Consider the following 22,149-nt stretch of genomic DNA (forward strand, 5'->3'; position numbering starts at 1 on the left):
CGTTGGAGAAGGAGAAGGGATTGCCTACCACGGATGGTTCTTTTTGCATGTCCCTCACGGTAATTCCCAGCCAGATCATTTCAACGACATCTCCCCCCCAGTACGAGTAGAGTTCGACTGCAGCTTTTTTGGCGTTGTCACTGTGAGAATTAAAAGCTCATGAAACTTTTTTCTAGTCTTATCAGTTGTGGTTGTAGTTTCTTTGTTTTAAATTTACAGGTTTTCATTTTTGCAAAGGTAAAACTTTTAAGATTATTTAGTTTTAAAACCGTTTTGTTTAATAACTGTTTTGTTTTTAATTTGTAAGTTTATAAAGTAAGTTTGCACGTTTAAGTCTAAGTGAACAATAAAATTCTATCATAAGAGCTTTCAAATTAGTTATTTACGTTATTTACTGTTTGCTAATTAGTGATGCAAAAGCAAACGTAATTAAAAATAGCCTATGATATTTATATAATCGAATATTTAAAGACAAATGCCTTATGTTATTTAATGTTTTTTTTCAATCAAAACAGCTGAGGATTATAACAACAAGCTATATGATACAATTTAGCTTTTTTTTTCGAATTTTACACTTTGAAATAAATTATTTAAAAGCCCTTTAAGTAGACACAGTATAAATTATTTTTTTAAATCTAATTCTCTTCCGTATATACAGTTATGTATATGTTTTTGATATTAAATAAATGTAGGAATAGGGAGGATTTTTACTACTAATTGTAAGTGCCAGTATGTATTAATACAGTGTATTAACAATGTCTAAAAATCAGGTTGTTTTTTCTACAACAATTGTTTTACTATTCTGTTAAGTATAGTAGATCATCAGTCAGTTTATCAAGTATATAATGAAGTTAAAATTAAACCAAAGTACACATGAAAATAAACTATAAATTTAAGCAATGTTACGTCATTAAACTAATCAGTTTATAAATTAAACACGCTTTCTTTTCATAAATGTTTAAGCTTGTTTAAAAAAAACAGCTATGGATATGTTTACAGTTATTAAAAAGTACTTTTTTTTTGTCTTTTTGTCTTATAACAAAATTGCTTTTTTAATTATAAACCACATTTTGTTAAACAGTTTTACTTTTGTTCTATTGACATTATTTTTTCTATAAAGTTGGTTTTTCCATTTAGAAAGTAATACTTTATATCTATGAGGCATTACCTTTTTTTAGTGATCTACTGAATCTAAGATTCGGATTCGGAAGAACCCTAGTTATTATTATTATTATTATTATTATTATTATTATTATTATTATTATTATTATTATTATTATTATTATTATTATTATTATTATTATTATTATTATTATTATTATTATTATTATTATTATTATTATTATTATTATTATTATTATTATTATTATTATTATTATTATTATTATTATTATTATTATTATTATTATTATTATTATTATTATTATTATTATTATTATTATTATTATTATTATTATTATTATTATTATTATTATTATTATTATTATTATTATTATTATTGTTATTGTTATTGTTATTTTTATTGTTATTTTTATTATTATTATTATTGTTATTTTTATTATTTTTATCATTGTTATTGTTATTATTATTATTATTATTATTATTATTATTATTATTATTATTATTATTATTATTATTATTATTATTATTATTATTATTATTATTATTATTATTAATATGTTTTTATGATTGTAATTGTTTGTCTGATTGTAATTTAAAGGTGTTTTCCCTAATGTATGCTGAATCAAAAAAAATCTATTATTATTATTTTTTTAATTTATACAATTATCCCTAACCAAACTTACCCGAACATATAAAAATATTTATCAAAAAATAAAATTTTTATAACTAAAATTAAAAAATTAAAAAAAAAAAATATTTTGCTGACTCAGCAAATATTAGGGAAAACGTTTATAAAAACTTTGTAATATTGAAGTTTGCGGGCCAAGATTTTTATATGCGGGCCGTTTGTCTAAAAAGCCACACGTTAAATACTTACTTTTAATATTTATCAACATAGTTACAAAAAAAAATTAAAATTAAGCTCACTAAAAGCTCATAGCGACTTCATCTAAATAATTTATCACCTTAATTTGTAGATTCTTACAACAGACCAACGTAGTTTAGGCTGTGAGCGTTACTAAGTTCTGTATGGAAAAGGCCGTTGGCCTGTCTTATCATACCAGCTCTTCGTGAGTAAGAAATGAGGAAAAATAACAAAAAAGTAAGAAACAATTAAGAAATAAAGCTGGTTATGATTGCAAGCTGCTTGACTAATTGTTGACTTCATCAAAACTTCCTGTTTATTGCTTGCTGTGTAACAGGCACGTAGGCGCAAGCTCATTTAGCTTCTCAAGAGCAAGCTTTCACCTGTGCTTTCTAAGATAGTTTTCAAAAAACGGTCAGGGCCGGTCATTTTAACTCTGCGAGCCGTACATTGCTCCCCCTATTTTATACTAAAAACAATTATTTAAACATGAATGACAACAAATTAATACTAGTCACAACAGCTGTTGATCCACGATATCGATTTTCTGCTTTCCTTTCTTACCTCAAAAATAATGTTAAATACTGCTAAAATTTAATGTTAAAAAGCATACCTCTTTCGAGCATGATCAAAAAGGTGATTCTTATATATTGCTACCAGAGAAACCAAAACCACAACCCTCTGTAAATTTTGATCCGAAGAAGTTTTCAACTTTTATTCTTTGTTTGAAATAAAACTAAACACAGCTGCACAGGAGGATGAGCAACAGGATTCTATTAATAAAGAAATTGAAGCAAGTATAAAGGGCTTTTTTGCTACAGAGAGTTTGAATGCAGAAACTGAAGAGGATAAAGTCTTAAAGTGGTGGAACTTGAACAATACAAAATACCCACATCTTGCCAGCTTTGTAAGGAAATATCTTGCTGCACTATCATCTTCTGTGTATTCTGAAAGATTATTTTCGAAGATGGTAATTTAAACGAGGAAAAGCTTAATTAATAGCTTCCAAAGACTTTATTTCACAACCACAACCACAAAATACAAGAATATTTTTTTGTAGAATAAAAACGCATTTTTTTAAATTGTAGTTCGTTAAAGACTTTTAAACTGTTGTTAAGGATAATTTATATTTCTTTTTTGTATTGGTAAAAGCTTAATCCTAAGTGGAATTTAAAAAAATTTCCTAGGCCTTAACTATAGTTAGTATTGTATTTTAATTTACTACTGTACCATGTTATTTTCAATTGCACTTTGTTTTTTAAATATGAACACTTGCAAAAGTTAATGTTCTAATTCGTTTATGGTCACAATAAAAACTATCTCTTAAGTTAAACGTAAAATGTTTTAACTTTGTTTGTTATTTTTTCAGCTTTAAGCATTTACAAAAATCGATGGTTTATTTATTTAGCATAACAAAAAAACAAGTCAATTGTTGTTGATAATTGCTTGGATATTAAATGTTGAAACTAAGTTCTTGTGTATGTAGCTTGATTTTTTTAGCGTGACATTTGTTTGTTTGTTCGCTTTTAAAATAAATTATTCTTCAATAAAAATATATTTATTTATTAACACGTTAAAAATATTGTTCAAACTTAATTTACTAAATAAGTAATAGTATAATAAGTATTTACTATTTATAAACTTGTATTGTATCTAAATTACATGCAGCTTAAATCTTTTGGATTCCAATTATTAAAATATTCGGATTCGGACTCGGATTTGGATCCGGGCTTGGTCGAATTCTAATTTCTAAAAAAAAGATTCGGATTCGGCCAAATCCTTATTTGGAAATAAGACTCGGATTCGGATCTGGCCGAATCCAAAACTTTTAGATTTGCTAGATCTCTACGGCTTTTTTACCAAGCTTGTCTTAATGTTAAACAAACGTACTATTATTCTGCAACTCACTACTACTTTGATAAGTTAATTATTTTATTTATAAACACATTACACTTTTATTCATAGTTACAATCTTTAAACTAATAAAATTTCTAATATACAGTTTAGAAGGGGAATTTTATTTAACTAATACACAACAAATAACATTAAAGCATTACAGATATTATTTTTGAGTAAAGTGCACTATTGCTTTCAAACGTATTTTATTATCAATTTACTCACAAAGTCATTATTTCTTAAGTAAGCCAACCTGTCTAGGAGGTCTTCCGACGCCAATTTGCCGCTTAACGCCACACAAGCATCTTGAGCACTTTCGAATGACTTTGTTGTTTTGATTACCTCATACCTGAAGCAATCTGTTGTGAAAAAGTATTAACTTAGCGTTTCTATGTTTACAAAAAACTTCTAAGTTTAGCCCTCTGATCGGCACAAAGGTTGTAAAATTTGTGCCGATCAAAAGCATGGTTTTTAGAACGGCTCTATCGAAGGTCGTAAGTTTTAATTATGCACGTCGTAGTCTTTATTTAAAGTTGCTGCTGCACAATTTCTTTGACAAAAATTCAAACAAAATACATTGATTTTTTTCAACAGCCTAGATTGCATTTTTTAAATGGTTTGAGAAACAATGAATTCTATTCCTTTTAAATAATAAAGTTAGTTATTTTGACAGTTATTAGTCTTTCAAAAGTTTATACAGAATCAACTAACTAGATTAGGACAATGCTTTTTGACACTGTTTATTTACAAATGAACAACTAATTTGAACTTATTAAGAAAGTAAATAAAAAATACTATGATCGAAAAGTCCAAGCACTGTTGCTGAAAATAGTAAATAAATAAAAAACATACCTTTTGCTTCTGACGCCTGCGTGTACAATAGCAGAGCAATTGCCAATAATAGTGATTTCATTTTATAATTGTTGTTAACTGTTTAATGTTTTAAAGTAAGTAATAGTTATAAATGTTTTATTAAAGCTGTTTCATAAACGATCCAAAAAAACTTGTCTTCAAAACAGTATAAAAAATCCTAAAAACCGTTTTGTCTAAAGAGACAAACGTTAAATATATACTTTTAATATCTATCTACATGATTACAAAAAAAAAGTTAAACACACTAAAAGCTCATAGCGACTTCATCTAAAAAATTTATCACTTTAATTTGTATTTAAAGAACTTGTAGATGCTTACAACAGACCAACGTAGTTTAGGCTGTGAGCGTTTCTAAGTTCTGTTTGGAAAAGACCGTTGCCTGTCTTATCATACCAGCTCTTCGTTAGTAAGAAACGAGTAATAATAATAAAAAAGTAAGAAACAATTAAGAAATAAAGCTGGTTATGATTGCAAGCTGCTTGACTAACTGTTGACTTCATCAAAACTTCCTGTTTGTTGCTTGCTGTGTAATAGGCACGTAGGCTCATTTAGCTTCTCAAGAGCAAGCTTTTACCCGTGCTTTGTAAAAAAATTAAAAAAACTTTAAATTCATTGTTTTTTTATTTTATTTTTATTGTTAGAATTTCTTACATTGTCAATACAAAAAGTCTAAATTAAACCTACAAATGCAAGTGTATATGATCTAAAACTTGTAACTTTCGTTAAAAAATACACTCAATGAGTTTTGATGTTTTTTTAAGCTCGTGAGTTAAGACTTTCAAAGAAAAAGTTTTCAAAAAACTATCTAATGTTTTACTTTTTTAATTTTCAAAGTGTTCTTCAAAGGTATATGAGTAAGAGCTATCGTTAAGTTCACAAAAGTTACTGTAAGTCATATAATCCTGAATACCTAATTTGAAGTAAAGCCTTCGCAGTAAAATTATATAAATATAAGCTTATGTAAAGATATAAACCTACGAAAAATATTTGTAAAGGTGTTTTTATTTTTGCAGTTGAAGAACTTTCATTTTAGTAAACTTTAATTGTCATTTGAAAAACAACAAAAAGTATATATCTATTTTATACATGTGGTGGTTATTGTTTTAGTAAGCTTTCTTGCTAATATATATGACTAATTGTTTTGTTTTATTTTTGTTCACTCAAAAAGTTTAAAGCTTTTTCTTATAGTACTCAATAACGAAAATGTTGCGGCTTGCTAAGATATATTACGAAAATCCGGACAGTTTGTTATAAAAAGATAATTAAGATTATGATTTTCAGTACATATCAATTAATTTATACTTACATGATTTTTAGGTAATTTCATACTTACAATACGATACGACTAATATAAAGATAAATAAAAACGTATACCTTTCTAATGTTACGTCATTAAAAAGATTTTGCTCTTTTTCAAATATTAGTTATAGAATAATTTCTTCTACTTAGTTACAAAAAAATAAATAAACGATGATTTAAAAAACTACAAGTTTATTGCATACTTTAGTTCAAATCGATTTCGGACAATAGTCCTTCTTCAGTGTACTTAAAAATCAGAAGTAAAACACATTCATGTAACTAAGTAATTAAAATTGAAAAAATATATTATGACGTAGTACTTCAAAACTGTGTATAAAACCAAAATTTTAAAAGCTAGACAATTTTTTACACATTATAATGATATTTTTCTATGTAAAAGTAAATTCAAATAAAATTTTTATAAAAACAAACGATTTACCGATATAAGCTTTAAATTAAAAACTATTTTATTAAGGAACTGTTTGATGTAAGTTATTGTTTTATAAATAATTACTGCTATCGACGAAATAAAAATAAAAACATTTCCTAAACAATACTTAAAGTAATTACAAAAACTTATATTAATAAGTAACTGTACCTTACAAACTTCTTATCATAAAGAAATAGTATAATCGATGAATAAAAATAACTACTTTGAAACAAAACGTAAGTAAAACAATAATACAAAAATTAAATAAAGAATTAAATTAAATTATTTTAACAGCAAATTATGTTTCCTAAAATATTGCTTTTAAAGTAAACATTTTATCAAATAAACAAACGATTAAAAACTATTCTGAAACAAAAATAGATCAAAATAAAATAATAATTTTAATCGTTTGTTTTTTTGATAAAGTTCTTACTTTGAAAACAATATTTTAGGAAAAATAGTTTACTGTTAAAACAATTTAATTTAATTCTTAATTTATTTTTTGTATTATTGTTCTATTTACGTTTTATTTCAAAATAGTTATTTTTATTCATCGATTATACTATTTCTTTAAGATAAGAAGTTTGTAAGATACAGTTTCTTATTAATATAGGTTTTTGTAATTACTTTAAGTATTGTTTAAGAAAGTATATTTTTATTTCGCCGATAGCAGTAATTATTTATAAAACAATAACTTACATCTAACAGTTCCTTAATAAAATAGTTTTTAATTTAAAGTTGATATCCGTAAAGTGTTTGTTTTTATATTAATTTCATTTGGATTTACTTTTACATACAAAAATATCATTATAATGTGTAAAAAATTGTCTAGCTTTTAAAAATTTGGTTTTATACACAGTTTTGAACTACTACGTCATAATAATTTTTTTTCTATTTTACTTACTTAGTTACATGAATGTGTTTAACTTCTCCTTGTTTAAAGTTCACTGAAGAAGGACTGTTGTCCGAAATCGGTTTGAACTAAAGTATGAAATAAACTTGTAGATTTTTAAATCATCTTTTATTTTATTTTTGTAACTATTGGTGCAAGGAAAAAAATTGACTGTGTTCTGGACCGAGAATAATATATAAACCTTGTTCTTCTACTTAGAAAATAACCTGTGAGTGATCAGTATCTTTGTAGTCATTTTCACGTAAAATACTGTAATAATTTGCATGTAAAGCTTTGATTAATAAGTTATTTCAAGGATTTTTTTTTTGAGGTGCAAATACTTTGTCGATAGGGAAAACATTAGTATACAGCAGGGGCGTAGCGTGGGGAGGGACACTGGCGCATACGTGCCACTCAAAAAAAAAGAAAAGAACTAAAAAAAAAAAGATTGTAATATCTTTATCTTTTATTGTTTATTTTTTCTGCTTAATTTGTTTTTTTTCAACTATGTTTATCAAGTATTCGAAAAGTTAAACGAAATTTTGAATACCAATTAGTCATTAGTGACAAGTTAGTGAAAGTGAAGTTACCCAATATTCTGATTCGGTGCGCAAGCGAAAGTGCGCACCGATGTTGATGAAAAACTCTATAAGCAAAAATGTTATAACTTCATTAACTTCATAAGAATTTAGACTCAAAAAGAACGCAACTAATTAGTGACAGTCTCTTTTGTTCACCTTGTCATTACTTGCAAAGCTTCCCAACTTGCAAGTGTTGAAACGTTGAGGTGTTTTTCCTAATATTTGCAAAGTCAGCATAAAAAAACTTTTTTCATGATTTTTTTTTAATTTTTGGTTATTATATAACGATACGTTATTTAATTACAATTTTCTATTTTTAATTGGAAACACTTTGTTGTTGGGAAAGCTAAAAACAACAATAAATGAGATGTTGACAAGTTATAGTACAAGAAGTTTGAAATTGTTGCTATAACAACAGTCATCATTCAAAGAAATGACTATTGTGAGCTTGGGGCATTGTTAGAGATAGTAGTCTGAGTTCTGAGGAAAGAATTGGAGTGAAGTTTATTGTCTTCCAGTAGATCCACCTTATCCTGTGTGCAAGTGACTAATTTTATTGACTTTTTTTATAAGCAAGATACTTAAATTGTTTTTAGACAAATTTAAGTATTTTCTTGAATTTTGTTAACATTGTATAAAATTTTATAACAGTTTATAAAATTTTATTGATTTTTTCATACCTGAGTTTTTTATTGTAATTTTTGTCTAATTTTAACTACTTTATTCATTTTAAGTTTTTTATAGTTTGTTACAAATTGGTTTACTATTAAGTTTTAAGTATATAAATTTATCCCAACTGCTTTGTATTTTATATTGTTAAATAGTTTTTGTTAAAGTAAATTTAAACTATGTCACGGGTCAGTCCAAATCCAGAGTGTCTTCCATTGACCCCCTACCCTTCTAAACAAACCCTTGGAAGTTAGCATGCCAACCTCCTCTGGTTTCAATTAAAAGTTTATTTTTCGATTAATTTGTATAACGGTAAGGGTAGAGGGTATAAACTAATTTGGTATGAAAGTTTAAATTATTTTGTCAAAACATTCTGTAATCTTAATTTATTGGTTTTTATTTTTATAAAATACGTTTGTTATAAGTTGTTTGTAATACGTCTTTATGTGTTATAGTAGTGTATAAGTCTATACTTGTGCTTTATGTCACAAAAAACAGTATACAGTGTATTTCTAAAGTAAAACTATGTTTAAAATTAGTTAGTTTAATTAAATTTAAAGATAGCAATCTTATGTTGTCAGATAATTTATTTAACATATAAATAACTATTAGTGTGTAATAAATACTAAAAGTTAAGTCTTAAGACTGCTAGTAATATTCCAAACAACTTTCAACTCAGCAATAAAAGAATAGTTAGTAGTTTTAAGAGATAATTTTTAATACTTTTAAGACATTGGTATTTATTTGTTACTTTATTTTTATAAATTTAATTAACATACAAATATCAAAAGTTGTAAGTAAATGTCTTCAACAACTTCAGATTTTTTTTTTTCATATAACATTTTCTATTTAACTAAGTGACTTGTTTGCAAGAATATAATTAAATTTTATAACTTGTTAAATAAAAGTTATTAAGGTAATTAAGATTTACCAAACAAAACTTTGAAAATCAAATTTTACGAATCATCTCATTTAGAATTTACATAAGCAGTTCTTTTATCAAAATACATACTTTATTTTAATTTTAAGTATAATAAGTTTAGTAAAAACGCGTCCCATTAATAAAATATACTATAAATCGAAAGTTAATCAGACTTACGTGTTATTTTAAATGTATTTCTCTACTTTAAGTAGATTTAAGATACTTACTTTATTAAGCTGAATTTTATGAGAATAGTGATAAAAAACAAAATGCTGTGCGTCTGAACAATATAAAAAAGGTTTATTTTCATTATCACTCTATTATCAATTAGTTTTTACGAAGATAATTAATTTTTTCAATCATTTTGTTTTTACATCGGTTGAAATTCAAATAAATAAGGTAATTAAAATAGAAAATCAGTCTATCAGCTTTAGTACCACATATGGTAACTTAAACTAATTTTTCTTTATACTGTTTAATAGTACTGATCAAAAAAGATTCGTACCATTTTAAAACACTTAAATATTTTCGATGCTGTAATCCAAGTTTAAAAATAAAAATTAAGGTGTTTAAGCACAAAAACTTCTTTTTCTACAATTACTAGCTTAAGTTCAATTTTTGTTTTTAGTAATGCTTTGAGTTTCATAGCCCTTTAACATAACACATCTAATAAATATAACAAAACCTAAATTTAATACAGGGAAATATATTATACATAAAATTAGTTTTACTTTGTATTTAAACATTATAACATGTTATTTTTTATTAAAGACTTTAAATATATTCGCAAGTAGAAATGTTATGTTAAGAGAGACAATTAGGTGAACTGGATTTTACTTACGTATTAACAATTTTTTTTATAAACAGATATTTGCGTATAAAGAAACACTCGAATATACTTCTGTTGTGTTTTATGATACTCTTTTACCTTGTTTTAAATTTTTAAATTAAACATTTTAGGATTTTGTGAGATAGTTCAAAATTTATCATTTTATTAAAATCGCATTTATAAAAAATAAGCAAGTTAAGGATCAGTACCTTTTAAAGTAAATATTTTGTTAAATAAAAGAAAAAAGCTCACAAAATATAACGTCATGTGAACTGCATTGGACAGAATAAAATTTAAAACCTGAACTTTAGTTAGTACGTTCCGAATCTGAATCACTTTTTAGTAGAAATACTTTAAGCAATAATTTTGGCTTTAAACATTAAAACTAAGACACTTAAACAAAATTTTTAAAAAAGTTTTAATTCAAGTAGGCTAAATAAAAAAAAACTTAAGTAGCTATCTGTGGAATTTAAAATTTAGGTGATTTTTTTAATGTTTTTAACTAAACTTGTGTAAAAATTGAAATTAACATTAGAAACAATTGTAGTTACTAGTTTGTAAAAACCTTAAAACATGATCAGAACGTAAATTATATTTCTACTCAGGTAAGGTATCTAAAAACATTCAATATAACTTCCGCAAATTTGTGTTAAATTACCAGGTTTTAGTTTTAGTTTATATTATGCTAGTAAGTAAATTGATTGTTGTGTTTTACAGATTAAATAGAATTCGTATTTAAAAAAAAAATTTACAAACATTTATCAAGTCATTTTTTATTATAATTTTAGTAGGTTATTTTTTAGTTTCTATAGTAAAATTCAATATTAAACAGTATGTTTAACTTTAAAGTTTCATTTTTAAGTTCATGTATTTAGCTTTTGTATTAGAGTTTTTTCTGTAATTTATAGTCTTCATTTAATTTAAAAAGGCCTTTTAGAATTCAAATTTTTACTTCAATAGTTTGTATTGTCAGTTTTCAAATTTACTATTATAATATTTTTTATTTAGCAAAACATTTCGCAAATTCAAAATAAGCTCTCTTTTTTTACAAACTAATACTCTTTTTGTACTTTTTAAAATAACTGCTAATGTTTCTACTGTAAACATAAAACTTTTAAAATGCTTGTATAACTCAACACAATGTTTTGACTGACTAAGAATGTCCAACCGAATTTAGAATTCTTTTGTAAATAACACGAATTGAAAAGAGTTTGCAAATTGCCTTATTACCGAGCTATAACATAATGAATATGAAACTGCAGTGCATTCCAAGTTACAGTTATTATCACAATTGTATGTTTTCATAAAAATAGATTTTTTGTTCTTTTATTTAAAATCTTAAAACAAGTCGCGATCCGAATAATCACCAAACAAGCCGGATCCCGCGCGCGGGCTGTACGTTGCCCACCCCTACTTGACATATACACTTTGTTTTAAACTGTTTTATAAAAGTGATAAAAGTCTATAAAAATTCATTAACCAAATGGATAAGGTCTATTTAATTCCACAAATCTTTTTAATAATTTTAATACAGTTTCACTGCAACGTATTTTGTTGTAATAAAGTCTTAATCGTGTATAAATGTCTATTATCATTTTTACTATTAATATAAAGTCTTGTTCTTATTTTTTAAGCTTTATATAAGAGTTTCTTTTAGTTTTAGCTAAAGTCATTAAAAAAAAATCTGAGATAAAAAGAACGTTATCAAAACTCATATCGCTTATGGCCAAAGCCATACGCTTAAAATGAGTTTTTAGTCTTTTATTCTAAGCTTATTCGAGTTTTATTTTTCTTAAACTTAATTTTTTAAATAAATATAATTTGATAACGTAGTTATGAGAAATAACAAAGTAAAAGTGTTTAAAAAGCTGTATTTTAGTCTATCATTATTAAAGCCAAACAGCTGAATGTGCAAAGCTAACATTAAAACAAAACTTTATACACTATATAAGTGTTTATACAAGTAGCTAAATTAATACTTTTATGGCTGAAGGCATTTAAAACAATAAGAAAATTAATGATAACCAAAAATATTTGAAAAACTAATAGAAACTTTAAATCTTTCGTATCTTAGTTATTTTTAAGAAACTTTGTAAAATAAAACGATATCGTTATTTTTAGTTAAGTTAAAAATTTATAGCCAAAAAACTTAAGTACGTCATTAAACCATAATATGTTTTTCCTAGAAATTTATTTTTAATGTACAAACAGTGTTTAATAAGAAAGGTAAAGTGTACGCACAAAAAACGTTTTGGTAACTATTTTCGGAACTAATTTATTCTAATGATTTTAGAAACCGTCAGGGTATCCCCCTTTTCTGATATCGCATGCAGCGTCTAGTTTTCCCTCTGAAGTTCTTCTGATGGCTTGCACCACAGATTTACTGGATGATGGCTCCACAATGTGATTCCTGTTTCTTAAACCTTCCAAGACTTCCTGTGTTGTAAAACTAACTGTTTAACGCTGGTTTTGTTATTTTGTTTACAACTTTGAAACTACTAAAGTGTAAGGACTAAGCTTTATCGTTTAGACTGCATTTAAACTTTTAAAAGGCCAATTTCTAAATTTCGGCTGCTTGCAATAGCCAATACCAAGTTTTAAAACAGCTTAAATTTTTCAACACGAATACTACGCATTCAACAACTGACCTGATCAAATCCATCTTCGTATTGAACGTAATCAGGCATCAGCTGATCGTGGAGCCTTTTCGCTTGAACTGCGTCATCAGTGTTCATTCCGAACCACAGAGCGTTCATCAGCACCTGAGAATTGTTAGTTCGCGTTAAGTTCTTGACATACAAATTACTGTTCTGTTTACAAACTATAACGAACCTGTGCGGTACCGGTGGTTATTCTAGTTCCTCCGGATGCGCCAGCAACCATCTTGACTACTTGTTTTCCGTTCAAATGTTCCACTACGATGGAGGGAGCCATGCTCGATTGAGGCCTGCTGCCGGGTTTGATGAAGTTTGAAGGAGAAGGTGGCACTCCTGTTAAATGGGGACAAAAAAGTTGAAAAAAAATTAATCAATAACTTGCTAAAACAAAATTAACTACAAAAACATTTTTATTTTCTTTAGTTTTTATCCGGGTGTTAATGATTTTTTATGAGCTTTATAACTTTAAAACATAAAAAAAAACAAGTTTAGTTTGAAAACAAATCTTACCATAATAGTTATTGACACCAGGTGTTGAGAAATCGTCCATTTCGTTGTTAAAAATTATTCCAGTTCTTGTACCACGCACTTTGCTTCCAAAGCTAAAAAACGTAAATATGTTCTCTGTTGTCTATACATTGAAAGAGTTCTATGTAAACTTAAACAAAATTATAAAAATTAGTTCATAAAAAAAGTTTGTTTGGAAATATAATTGCTGAAACTTAATGCAAGAAAAAGCTTTCTGTCTTTTAAACAAATATTTTACAAAACCAGACAACGTACTAAGTGGTAATAGTAGATTAAACCGCTAATATAATGCAGTAACTGCGAGAAGAATTTACTTGAAGTTTAGATAAAACTTTCTATATATTAAGTAGCAACGTACTAAGTGTTAATAGTAGTTGTAGCTGCAACTGCATTCCCATCTTCATCTACAATGCTCAAGTGAGAAGTTCCGTAGCTTTCTGGCACATCAAACTCCGGTTCGTAATACGGGACTTTGTGCGACTCGTTTGTTATTTTCGTGCGAATGTCGTCGGCATACCAGTCCATCGTCATATTTTTTGCAAGCTATTTTTTTAATGATTTTAATTTTACAAAAATAATTTGGGAGTTCATTAACTTTTATTTATAGATATAAAGCTTAAAAAGCGAGAATTACTAAACGTTTTTTTTTATTACGCTCTTCGGATCAAAGATACCAAAGTAATCATTTATTTCCAAGTTATCAATTGAATAACCTTGAAATTAAAGTTAAAGAATTTGTAATTTTTTTTTTAAGATTCTCTACCAGTAAGACAAAATAATAATTTGGAATAACTGAAACATTCAATGAAAACTAGCTGATAACAACTAGCTGGTAAAATGCAGTTTATTTACCTCTTTAATAGTCTGGTTGTTTCTGTCATCTCCAAGAGCTGATCTTTTAGCGTAAGCAAATCTGAAAGCTTCAACTATCCTGTGATAAGTTAGTTCCTTCTTGTCTCCTATCACATCTTCCGGACTCATGTTGTATTCTAGAATAAATTCAAATTAAACCTTATAATAGGCGTTTAAAAAAGTCATTTTTTTACGAAATATAAATAAACACTGTAGTTGTTAAAAACTTGAGCTAATCTAAAACATACAATATTGTTAATTAAGCGACAGAAAAACTCGCTCAAAATATTTATTTTTAAAACTTTGTGTACGAAGGAACCTGTCGTAAACCACTTAAATACAGTCTAACGTCATTGTCCAGGACATTGACAAGCATTAAAAAAAAAGTTTATATAGCTTTTAACTGAGCAATCTAAATAAGTAATTGTATTTATCTAAAGTGGTGCCACAAACCATCAAGAATATTCAGCATGAGGCAAATTACTGGGCCGCTTCCCGGTAATCCAGCTGAATAAAGCGTCAAATTTCCAACATCAGATGATACGGCTTCCTCTATTTCCGTTCTACAAACAGCAAGTTTATAAATTCATAAGATAACATTTTGAAATGTTATAAAAGTCAACATACACTTTAATAACATTCGATTATTTTTTAAAACTAAAATTAACTTATTTTTTAAAAGTTTATTCAATTTTTTTTTCCAATTTTGTTCACCTGTATTCTCTGAGATCCTCAGCAGTGATTGAAGTTCCGAGGTATGCTTCTTCCAGGTCTGCAATGATGTCTTTGGCGAGGGATCCGTTGTAAAAAGTGTCAGCACCTTCAGCTGCTATCTTTCTGAACGTGGATGCCAGCTGCGGCCTTCTGATTATTTCACCTTCCTTCTTCAAACTTCCATCGTCATTCGTGAACACTTGCCTTTGATAAACGATGTAATGTAGTAAAGTGTTTGTTGTTTTTCAAAGTTTTGTTGGTTTTTTTTAGTTTTAAAAACTTAAAGGTCACTAAATAACAAAAACTTGTAAAAAAAAAAAGATACTATCTTAAAAAATGTCTATATCAGTTTCTAGAGATAAATATATTTAAGTTTTAAACTTAAAACTAAAGTAGAGTAATGCAAACAAAACTAGTTAACAACTAAATAAACTATGTAGTCAATAAATATAAAGTGAAGAGTTAGTAAATATTTCTACGCTTTTAATTTATAGAAGCAAACGTTTGAATTGCTTTTCTAGTTGTTGTTTAAGGTAAGCGTGCATGCGGAAAACAAGAAAAGAACACTGACCACAAATTGAACGTTGGGTCCGTCACATATTTCTGTTGTTCGTCAATAGCTGCAGCATTCGCCTTGGTAATGTTGTATCCCTCTTCACAAATTTTAATGACGGGTTCGAACAATTTGGCCCACTCCAATTTGCCAAACAGCTGATGACTTTGCCACATCGCGTCAATTTCACCTGGAACTGCGACAGCATGACCACCTAAAACGCCATCAAACGGTTATAAAATAACAATACATTTTCGTAAATTAAATACTAACCGAGTTCTGAATCAATGGTTGTGTTGACAAACATCGTTTCGTTAGCTGATTTTGGCGCCGTTTCTCTACCGTTGATGAAAGTGGCTTTTTCTGTTTTCGCGTCAAAATGAACCGCAAAATGACCACCGCCGATTCCGCAGCTAAAAACAAAAAAAAAGTTGAACATTTTAGCAAAACGTAATTTAAAATATAATTGACACAAAACATTATGCTATTCTAAAAAATACATAAGTGCTTGTTTAGAGCTGAATTAAGCAAAATTGCCATGATAAATAAGGCGATCATAAACAAGGTTTTGTTTTCAAAAAACAAAGAAAAATAGAACATAGATATGAATTTTATCTTTAATTTTACTATTTTAAAGTTTATATAAAAAGTAGTTTTCTCGTATAAATTTTGATGATTTTTTATTATACTCACTTTAAGTACTCAACATAGTTAAAACTACTAAGCTTAAATATACCAAAAACCATTTCCTAAACTAAAGTTTGGTCTAAATTTATAACACTTCCAACAAGTCAAAGTTTTTTTTTTATTTTTAACTACTGAATTACTTTTAACTTGAAACTTCTTATAAATTAAAAATTTCACCTGTGACTGTTTACAACACCAGCGCACAGCGAAGTTGTTATGTAAGCGTCAACAACGCTCCCTCCTTTCTCTAGAATCCCCTTTCCCATCGTCGAACAAATTCCCGCGTCTGCAGCCACCACTGCCTTGCTGAAAATTCCACTCCGGGGAAGGCCCGTGGATGAAGATCCTCCTGTGTTTTCATTGGTCGAGCCTCGCGGGGGAAGTCCGTAGTAGACGCCAAGAGTCACTGCCGCTCCGATGAGAAGACCAATAAGAAGTCCGATGGAAATGAATTTACATTTGGAAGAAGATTTCTTTTTCTGTGTTTTTTGGGTGTACAAAGTTTAATAATTCAGTTGTTTCAATAAAATATTTTATTTAAGTACAAAACATTGTTATATACTTTCAGCACTACGTAAAAAACTTAAAGTTCTCAAATAAGGTTTTTTTACCGAGGAAAAAAACAAGTTTAATGATTTTTGAGTTTATAATAAAACAATGTTCCTCCCTAACGGAATCGTCAACTATAAAACTTCTTATTCTAATTAATTATATTTAAATACTATTCACGTTAATTACTGTTATAATTCATGAACCCCCAAGAAAAAATACTGCATCAAAACAAACGTAAGAATATTTAGGTTTTAAAGATTAAAAAGCAAATAATATTTCTTAAAACTTACCTACAGTTTTCGTCTTAAAGGGTCAAATTAGTTTGTGGTTTATCATTTTGAAGTTAGCTTTAAGCAACGAGTCAATAACTAAAAAGTATTTAAGCTTTTTTTTTTATATAATGAAAAAAAATAAGGAGTGAGGTAATGTATTTCTTTAAAGCATTTTAAATCATAAAATACAAATCAATTTGATTTTTTTTTTACTAGCCTTTCTAGATTAACCCAGAAGTAAAAACAGAAGTTTATTTTATAAGTAACATCCCTTTGATAAGGGATTGAAAAGTTTTAAGAAAGAGACAAAGGTATTTATAGTTTTTTACTGTTACTAAAGATATTTTTTCAACTAACCATCGATTTATTTGCTTCAAGTTCTGTGAATTCTTTCATATTTTCTAATATAACGTATGCTGCAAAATTAGTAACCTTTTTATAGGTTCTATTAAAATTAACTTCTAAGTATTCTATTTAGTAAAAAGTTAACTTAAGTTAAATTTTAATTTTATAGAATTTCACTTAAAGAGCTTCAATTTATCAATTTTTTTTAAACATCTATGAAACAAAAATTAGCTTTTTTTTTATTACCCAACCGACATTATTTTTTAGTAAGTATAAAAAAGTGTTATATTTTCATAGGTTTTTTTCAAGTTATTACTAATGAAAAAAAAAACAGTTTTACTTACTCGAAGTATTATAAACTTAAAATTTATGCTTTGTATTTCAATAAAAAGTTGGTGTTTTCATAATCAAACCTAGCGAATTTATAAAAAATCTTACAACTAAACTGCTGTTAGAAAACTAACTAAGCTTGATAAGCAAATAAATACAAGTATTTTTAACACAAAAGCTCGATTTATAGTAGTCGGCGGGCCAGATTTAACACAAAAGCTCTTACGACAGCCGAACAGTTTCGTAAAACTGTACATGTAATGTAAAAGTCTTAAAACATTTTTCAAAAACAATCTTACAGTAAAACTAATTTAGAATAAACTTAAAAGTACATTTTAAAATATTTGCCGTTCAAAATCTTAATTTTGTTAAATTAGCACAACACGTTTCAAATTAAAAACTAAATCGCGAGCCAAGCTTTTTTGTTTAAAGGCCGTATGCGCCCAACAAATCGTAAGTTGTCTGCCCTTTAACACAGCTGAAATTAAACACAGCTTAGATCCGAATAAGTTATTTATTGTTGCACTGCACATTAGTTATTTAAGTTGAAACTCATTATTTTTTTCTAGTTAATTTTAACAGGTTTTGTTATAAATTATCAGAAAAATTTATTTGAAAATTAAAGTTTTCAACATTTTCAAATTATCTTTATCATTTATAACAGTTTTAAAACACTATAAATTCATTTTTCTGTATTTTTTCCAGAATATAGGGTCTAAATATTATTAAAAATTTGCAAAACAAGACTCAACAAATATTAAAAGCATTAGAAATAACTCAATTTTTTATGAGTTGTATAAATTTTATGTTTATAAACGTAACACTAATATTTAGAGTGAAATTGCATTTATCTTTTAATCCTGCAAAAGTATGAGATGAAAAAAAGCTTAAGCCTTGATTTATATAAATAATTTAAAAAAAAAACTAAACTTAGTATATCACAAGACTTTATGTATATAACACAAAATTTCTTCACGTTTGAGTATTTTTGTTTTGCTTTTCTACTTGTTGATATTTTACCTTTTTATATAAATAGAATCTCGATTAGTTTTTAACATAAAAAGCTTTATTTAACTGTGTAAATGTTTGACAAACTTTTTTTACTTTTACTGCATTCTTAGATTCGCCGAAAACCTTCAACTGGTTTTATTTCGCATTTTAAGAATCATAACTTGTATAAAAATATTTTTCAAATATGTTTACGAAAAGCTGTTAACTATTATTATTACCAGTTTAAACTTTTGAGATTTACTGGTCTGTGTATTCTGAACAACTTAAAGAGTGCAAAAAAATTATTATGATAACATTCTAAAATATTTCTAAAACCATTAAGACTTTCTTCTAAAATAATTTATCAAAAACAAGCAACAACTTCAGGTAATTACTTTAGAAAATTTTCATTACTGTATTAGCATTTTAATTCTTTTGTAAAAAATCTAATTTGTTTTTAATGTAAAATGATCCTAATAACAACATTATTTATTTTTGATGTAATTTTCAGAATTAAAAGATTGAAGTTGTACCTAATTATGTGTTTTAGTTTTTGTGTACATAATTGAAAAAAAAAATTAAATAAAAATGTTCAACTTTGGCTTTAAAATTTAAACTTTAAAAACCTGCTTTATTGTATCTTAATTATGTAAAAATTATTTAAATTTTAAAACTTTAACAGTATAAATACTAGCTTTATATAAAACAAGTACAAAAAATTTATCAACCTAACAGATTAACATTACAATTCATTAACAAATTTACTCAAAAATATTAAGAATTTTCAAAAATAACAACTACAGTTATTCATATAATAACAATTACAAACGTTACCTAAAACAATAACTAGTAAATGACTAAGAAAACTAATATTTAAAATTAAATGAAATACACATTACAAAGATATTTTTTCATAACATCAAATAAAAAGGTCAGCATGAGCTTATTGGGAAAAACAAAGTATAATGATCAAAAAATTATACGAATCAACTTTAAATTTCTAATCAACCTTAAATAACTAAAAATTCCAAACTATTAACAAAAAAGTACAAATTTTAAGAATAAAAAACTTTATCTAAAATAACTAGCATGAGGTTTAGAAAACACATATAATCTAGCCTGAGTTTTGTGAAATAACTTTCATAAAACCTTTTATTATGTTCAAAATATTCTGAATAACCCTGATTGTGTATAAAACTTTGCTGAAAACTCTAATTTAATTGTTTAAAGAACAACACAACCTATTTCACAGTTCTTTTTGATACAATAATTACACGGTAGTTAAGTTTTTTAGTTATTATAATTGGCTTTAAATTACTTCAAATACTTTTTAGTAGCATTTAAATTCCAAACTTGTATACTTAAATCTAAGTTTTTCATCCTATTACTAAAAAACTATATTTAATAGAAAAGCTTATAACTATTCTACTTCCAACAACATTTAAAAATATTAAATTAAGTAAATAAATTTTGATAAATCAATTCAACACAAAATACTGTAGTGTAAAAAATGGAGCTATTGTTAGGGTTCCTATTGGACTTTTAGAATATCTTGTGTTAGAAATAATAAAAGAGTTATAGATGACAACAAAGTTTTTATAAAGTTTGTTAAAAAAATAATACTGCTAACACTTATAAGACCATTTAATGGTTTTTTAGTTCTCGCAACATATTTTTTCAAAAAAAAATCAAAATAAGTATTTTATTTTATTTTGAAATGATTAAAAAAATATTTTTTTTACTTAGTGAATTAATACTTCCTTAAAATTTTTCTTACTAGACCAAAACTAAAAAAAAGGCCTATAACTCAAAAAATATTGAGTTTATATAAAAACCAAAGAGACTATGGAATTAAGCTAATTTACTGAAGAACATTAAAAAAAAAGTTAAAAACTGTATGTATTTTTTGAAATATGTTCAGAGGAACAAAAAAAGCCAAAATGTCCCACTTTTTCTATGGGCTCTTGCACCAACCCAATAACCTAAAACTCAAAAAAAAAATTTTTTTATTTTAGATTTATCATTTAGCTATTAAATTCTGTAAAAAATATACTTTAAAATTAAAGAACAAGGAAATTATTGTGTTTTGAAGTTTTTAAGTTAAAAAAAATTACTTCAGTTTCCCGTTATTTTAAAAATTATTTTCATCATATAATGTCAAGTAAGTGGTTTTTGAGGCACAAAACGCATCAGTAACTAAAAACTAGTTCTAATTACAACAATTTAGCCTAATATAGCCTTTACAAAGTAGTTGAAAGAAGTAGTTGAAAATCTTTACAACATACTACTGTACATTAAGTTTGAACAGCTTAAAACAGCGTAATAACAACAAAAGGGTACATTACTTAGAAAGTAAACGCAACTAAAAAATACTCAATGTCTTTAAACTAGCCTGAGATTTAGAAACAATATTCAAAATAGTCTGAGCTTTGCAAAGAAATAAAAACTGCAAACAGAACTACTTTTTTTCAAAAATATCAAACTCGTCTAAAGTTTAGGAAATATTATTCAAGTTAGCTTAAACCTTACAGAAAACTTTTTTCAGCCAGAATTTATTAAAAACTTTAAAAAATTTCAAACTAGCCAAACCTGAGATTTTAAAATAATTATAACTAGTATAAGTTTGTGGAAACCCTGTGTTTAGTTTAAAAAAAATTATTATAATATACAGTCATTTTTTCACTTGACAAATAAAGGTGTTTTTATAAGGTCAAGTTTTCATAAAATTCATAATATATTAGTTAGAACAACAAAAAATATGTACACAAGTCTGTGTGTTTAACAACATTTCTGCAAAGTTTGACCTGGTTTTATAAACAATTGATTGTGTTAGAACGCATAAGGTAATGGCTAATATATTGAAAGAGCAAACAAAGGTGTGCTTTTGAGGGTAAAGTTTAGAAAATAATTATTTGTGTTAGAATGCTTTTGTTTAAGGCATATAATTTAAAAAAGCAAAAATAAGTGTGTTCACTACAGAAATGTCACGATCAAATATTTTAAACTACATGGTAAGTTTAATGTATAGTTTAAAATATAAAACTTATAAAAAAGAAAAATCAAGCTAAAGAGCGTGCGAATATCTGCTCTAATATAACCAAGCTTACATTATTCAAAATTTACTACTAAAAAGTTTACTTATTCCAACAATAACAATAAAAAATCTCATGCAACCAGTGCTGGAATTTCTTTTCCAAAAGGACAGCATAAACTTTGAGTTTATTATAACCTTATAATGTTTTAAAAGTGTTCAACTCTTGTTCTACTTTCTATATAAAGTTTACACTAAGA

General features: G+C 26.3%; 1 protein-coding gene across 1 annotated transcript; it reads right to left on the reverse strand.

Annotated features, from left to right (window-relative positions):
• Positions 1-12,667: 12,667 nt before the first annotated feature.
• LOC145843053 (glutathione hydrolase 1 proenzyme-like) lies at positions 12,668-17,589 on the reverse strand. The gene is made up of 12 exons (XM_082950519.1): positions 17,551-17,589; positions 16,547-16,848; positions 15,956-16,095; positions 15,701-15,896; positions 15,130-15,333; positions 14,869-14,978; positions 14,416-14,552; positions 13,922-14,106; positions 13,546-13,637; positions 13,211-13,368; positions 13,027-13,140; positions 12,668-12,814 (listed from the first exon to the last, which is right to left on the reverse strand). Exons 1-12 carry the CDS (start codon positions 17,587-17,589, stop codon positions 12,668-12,670), a joined length of 1,824 nt encoding a protein of 607 aa, XP_082806645.1.
• Positions 17,590-22,149: the final 4,560 nt, after the last annotated feature.

The sequence above is a fragment of the Thalia democratica genome, chromosome 8 (assembly GCF_965202585.1).
Source record: "Thalia democratica chromosome 8, ktThaDemo2.hap1.1, whole genome shotgun sequence".
In the NCBI taxonomy this organism is placed as follows: Eukaryota; Metazoa; Chordata; class Thaliacea; order Salpida; family Salpidae; genus Thalia; species Thalia democratica.

Excerpts from the sequence above, each read along its gene's own strand:
- LOC145843053 (XM_082950519.1), bottom strand. The coding sequence starts at position 17,589 with ATGAAAGAATTCACAGAACTTGAAGCAAATAAATCGATG. Across the intron at positions 15,897-15,955 it reads AACCATTGATTCAGAACTCG|GTGGTCATGCTGTCGCAGTT; the intron begins GTTAGTATTTAA and ends ATGGCGTTTTAG. Across the intron at positions 14,553-14,868 it reads CATGCTGAATATTCTTGATG|AATACAACATGAGTCCGGAA; the intron begins GTTTGTGGCACC and ends AATTTATTCTAG.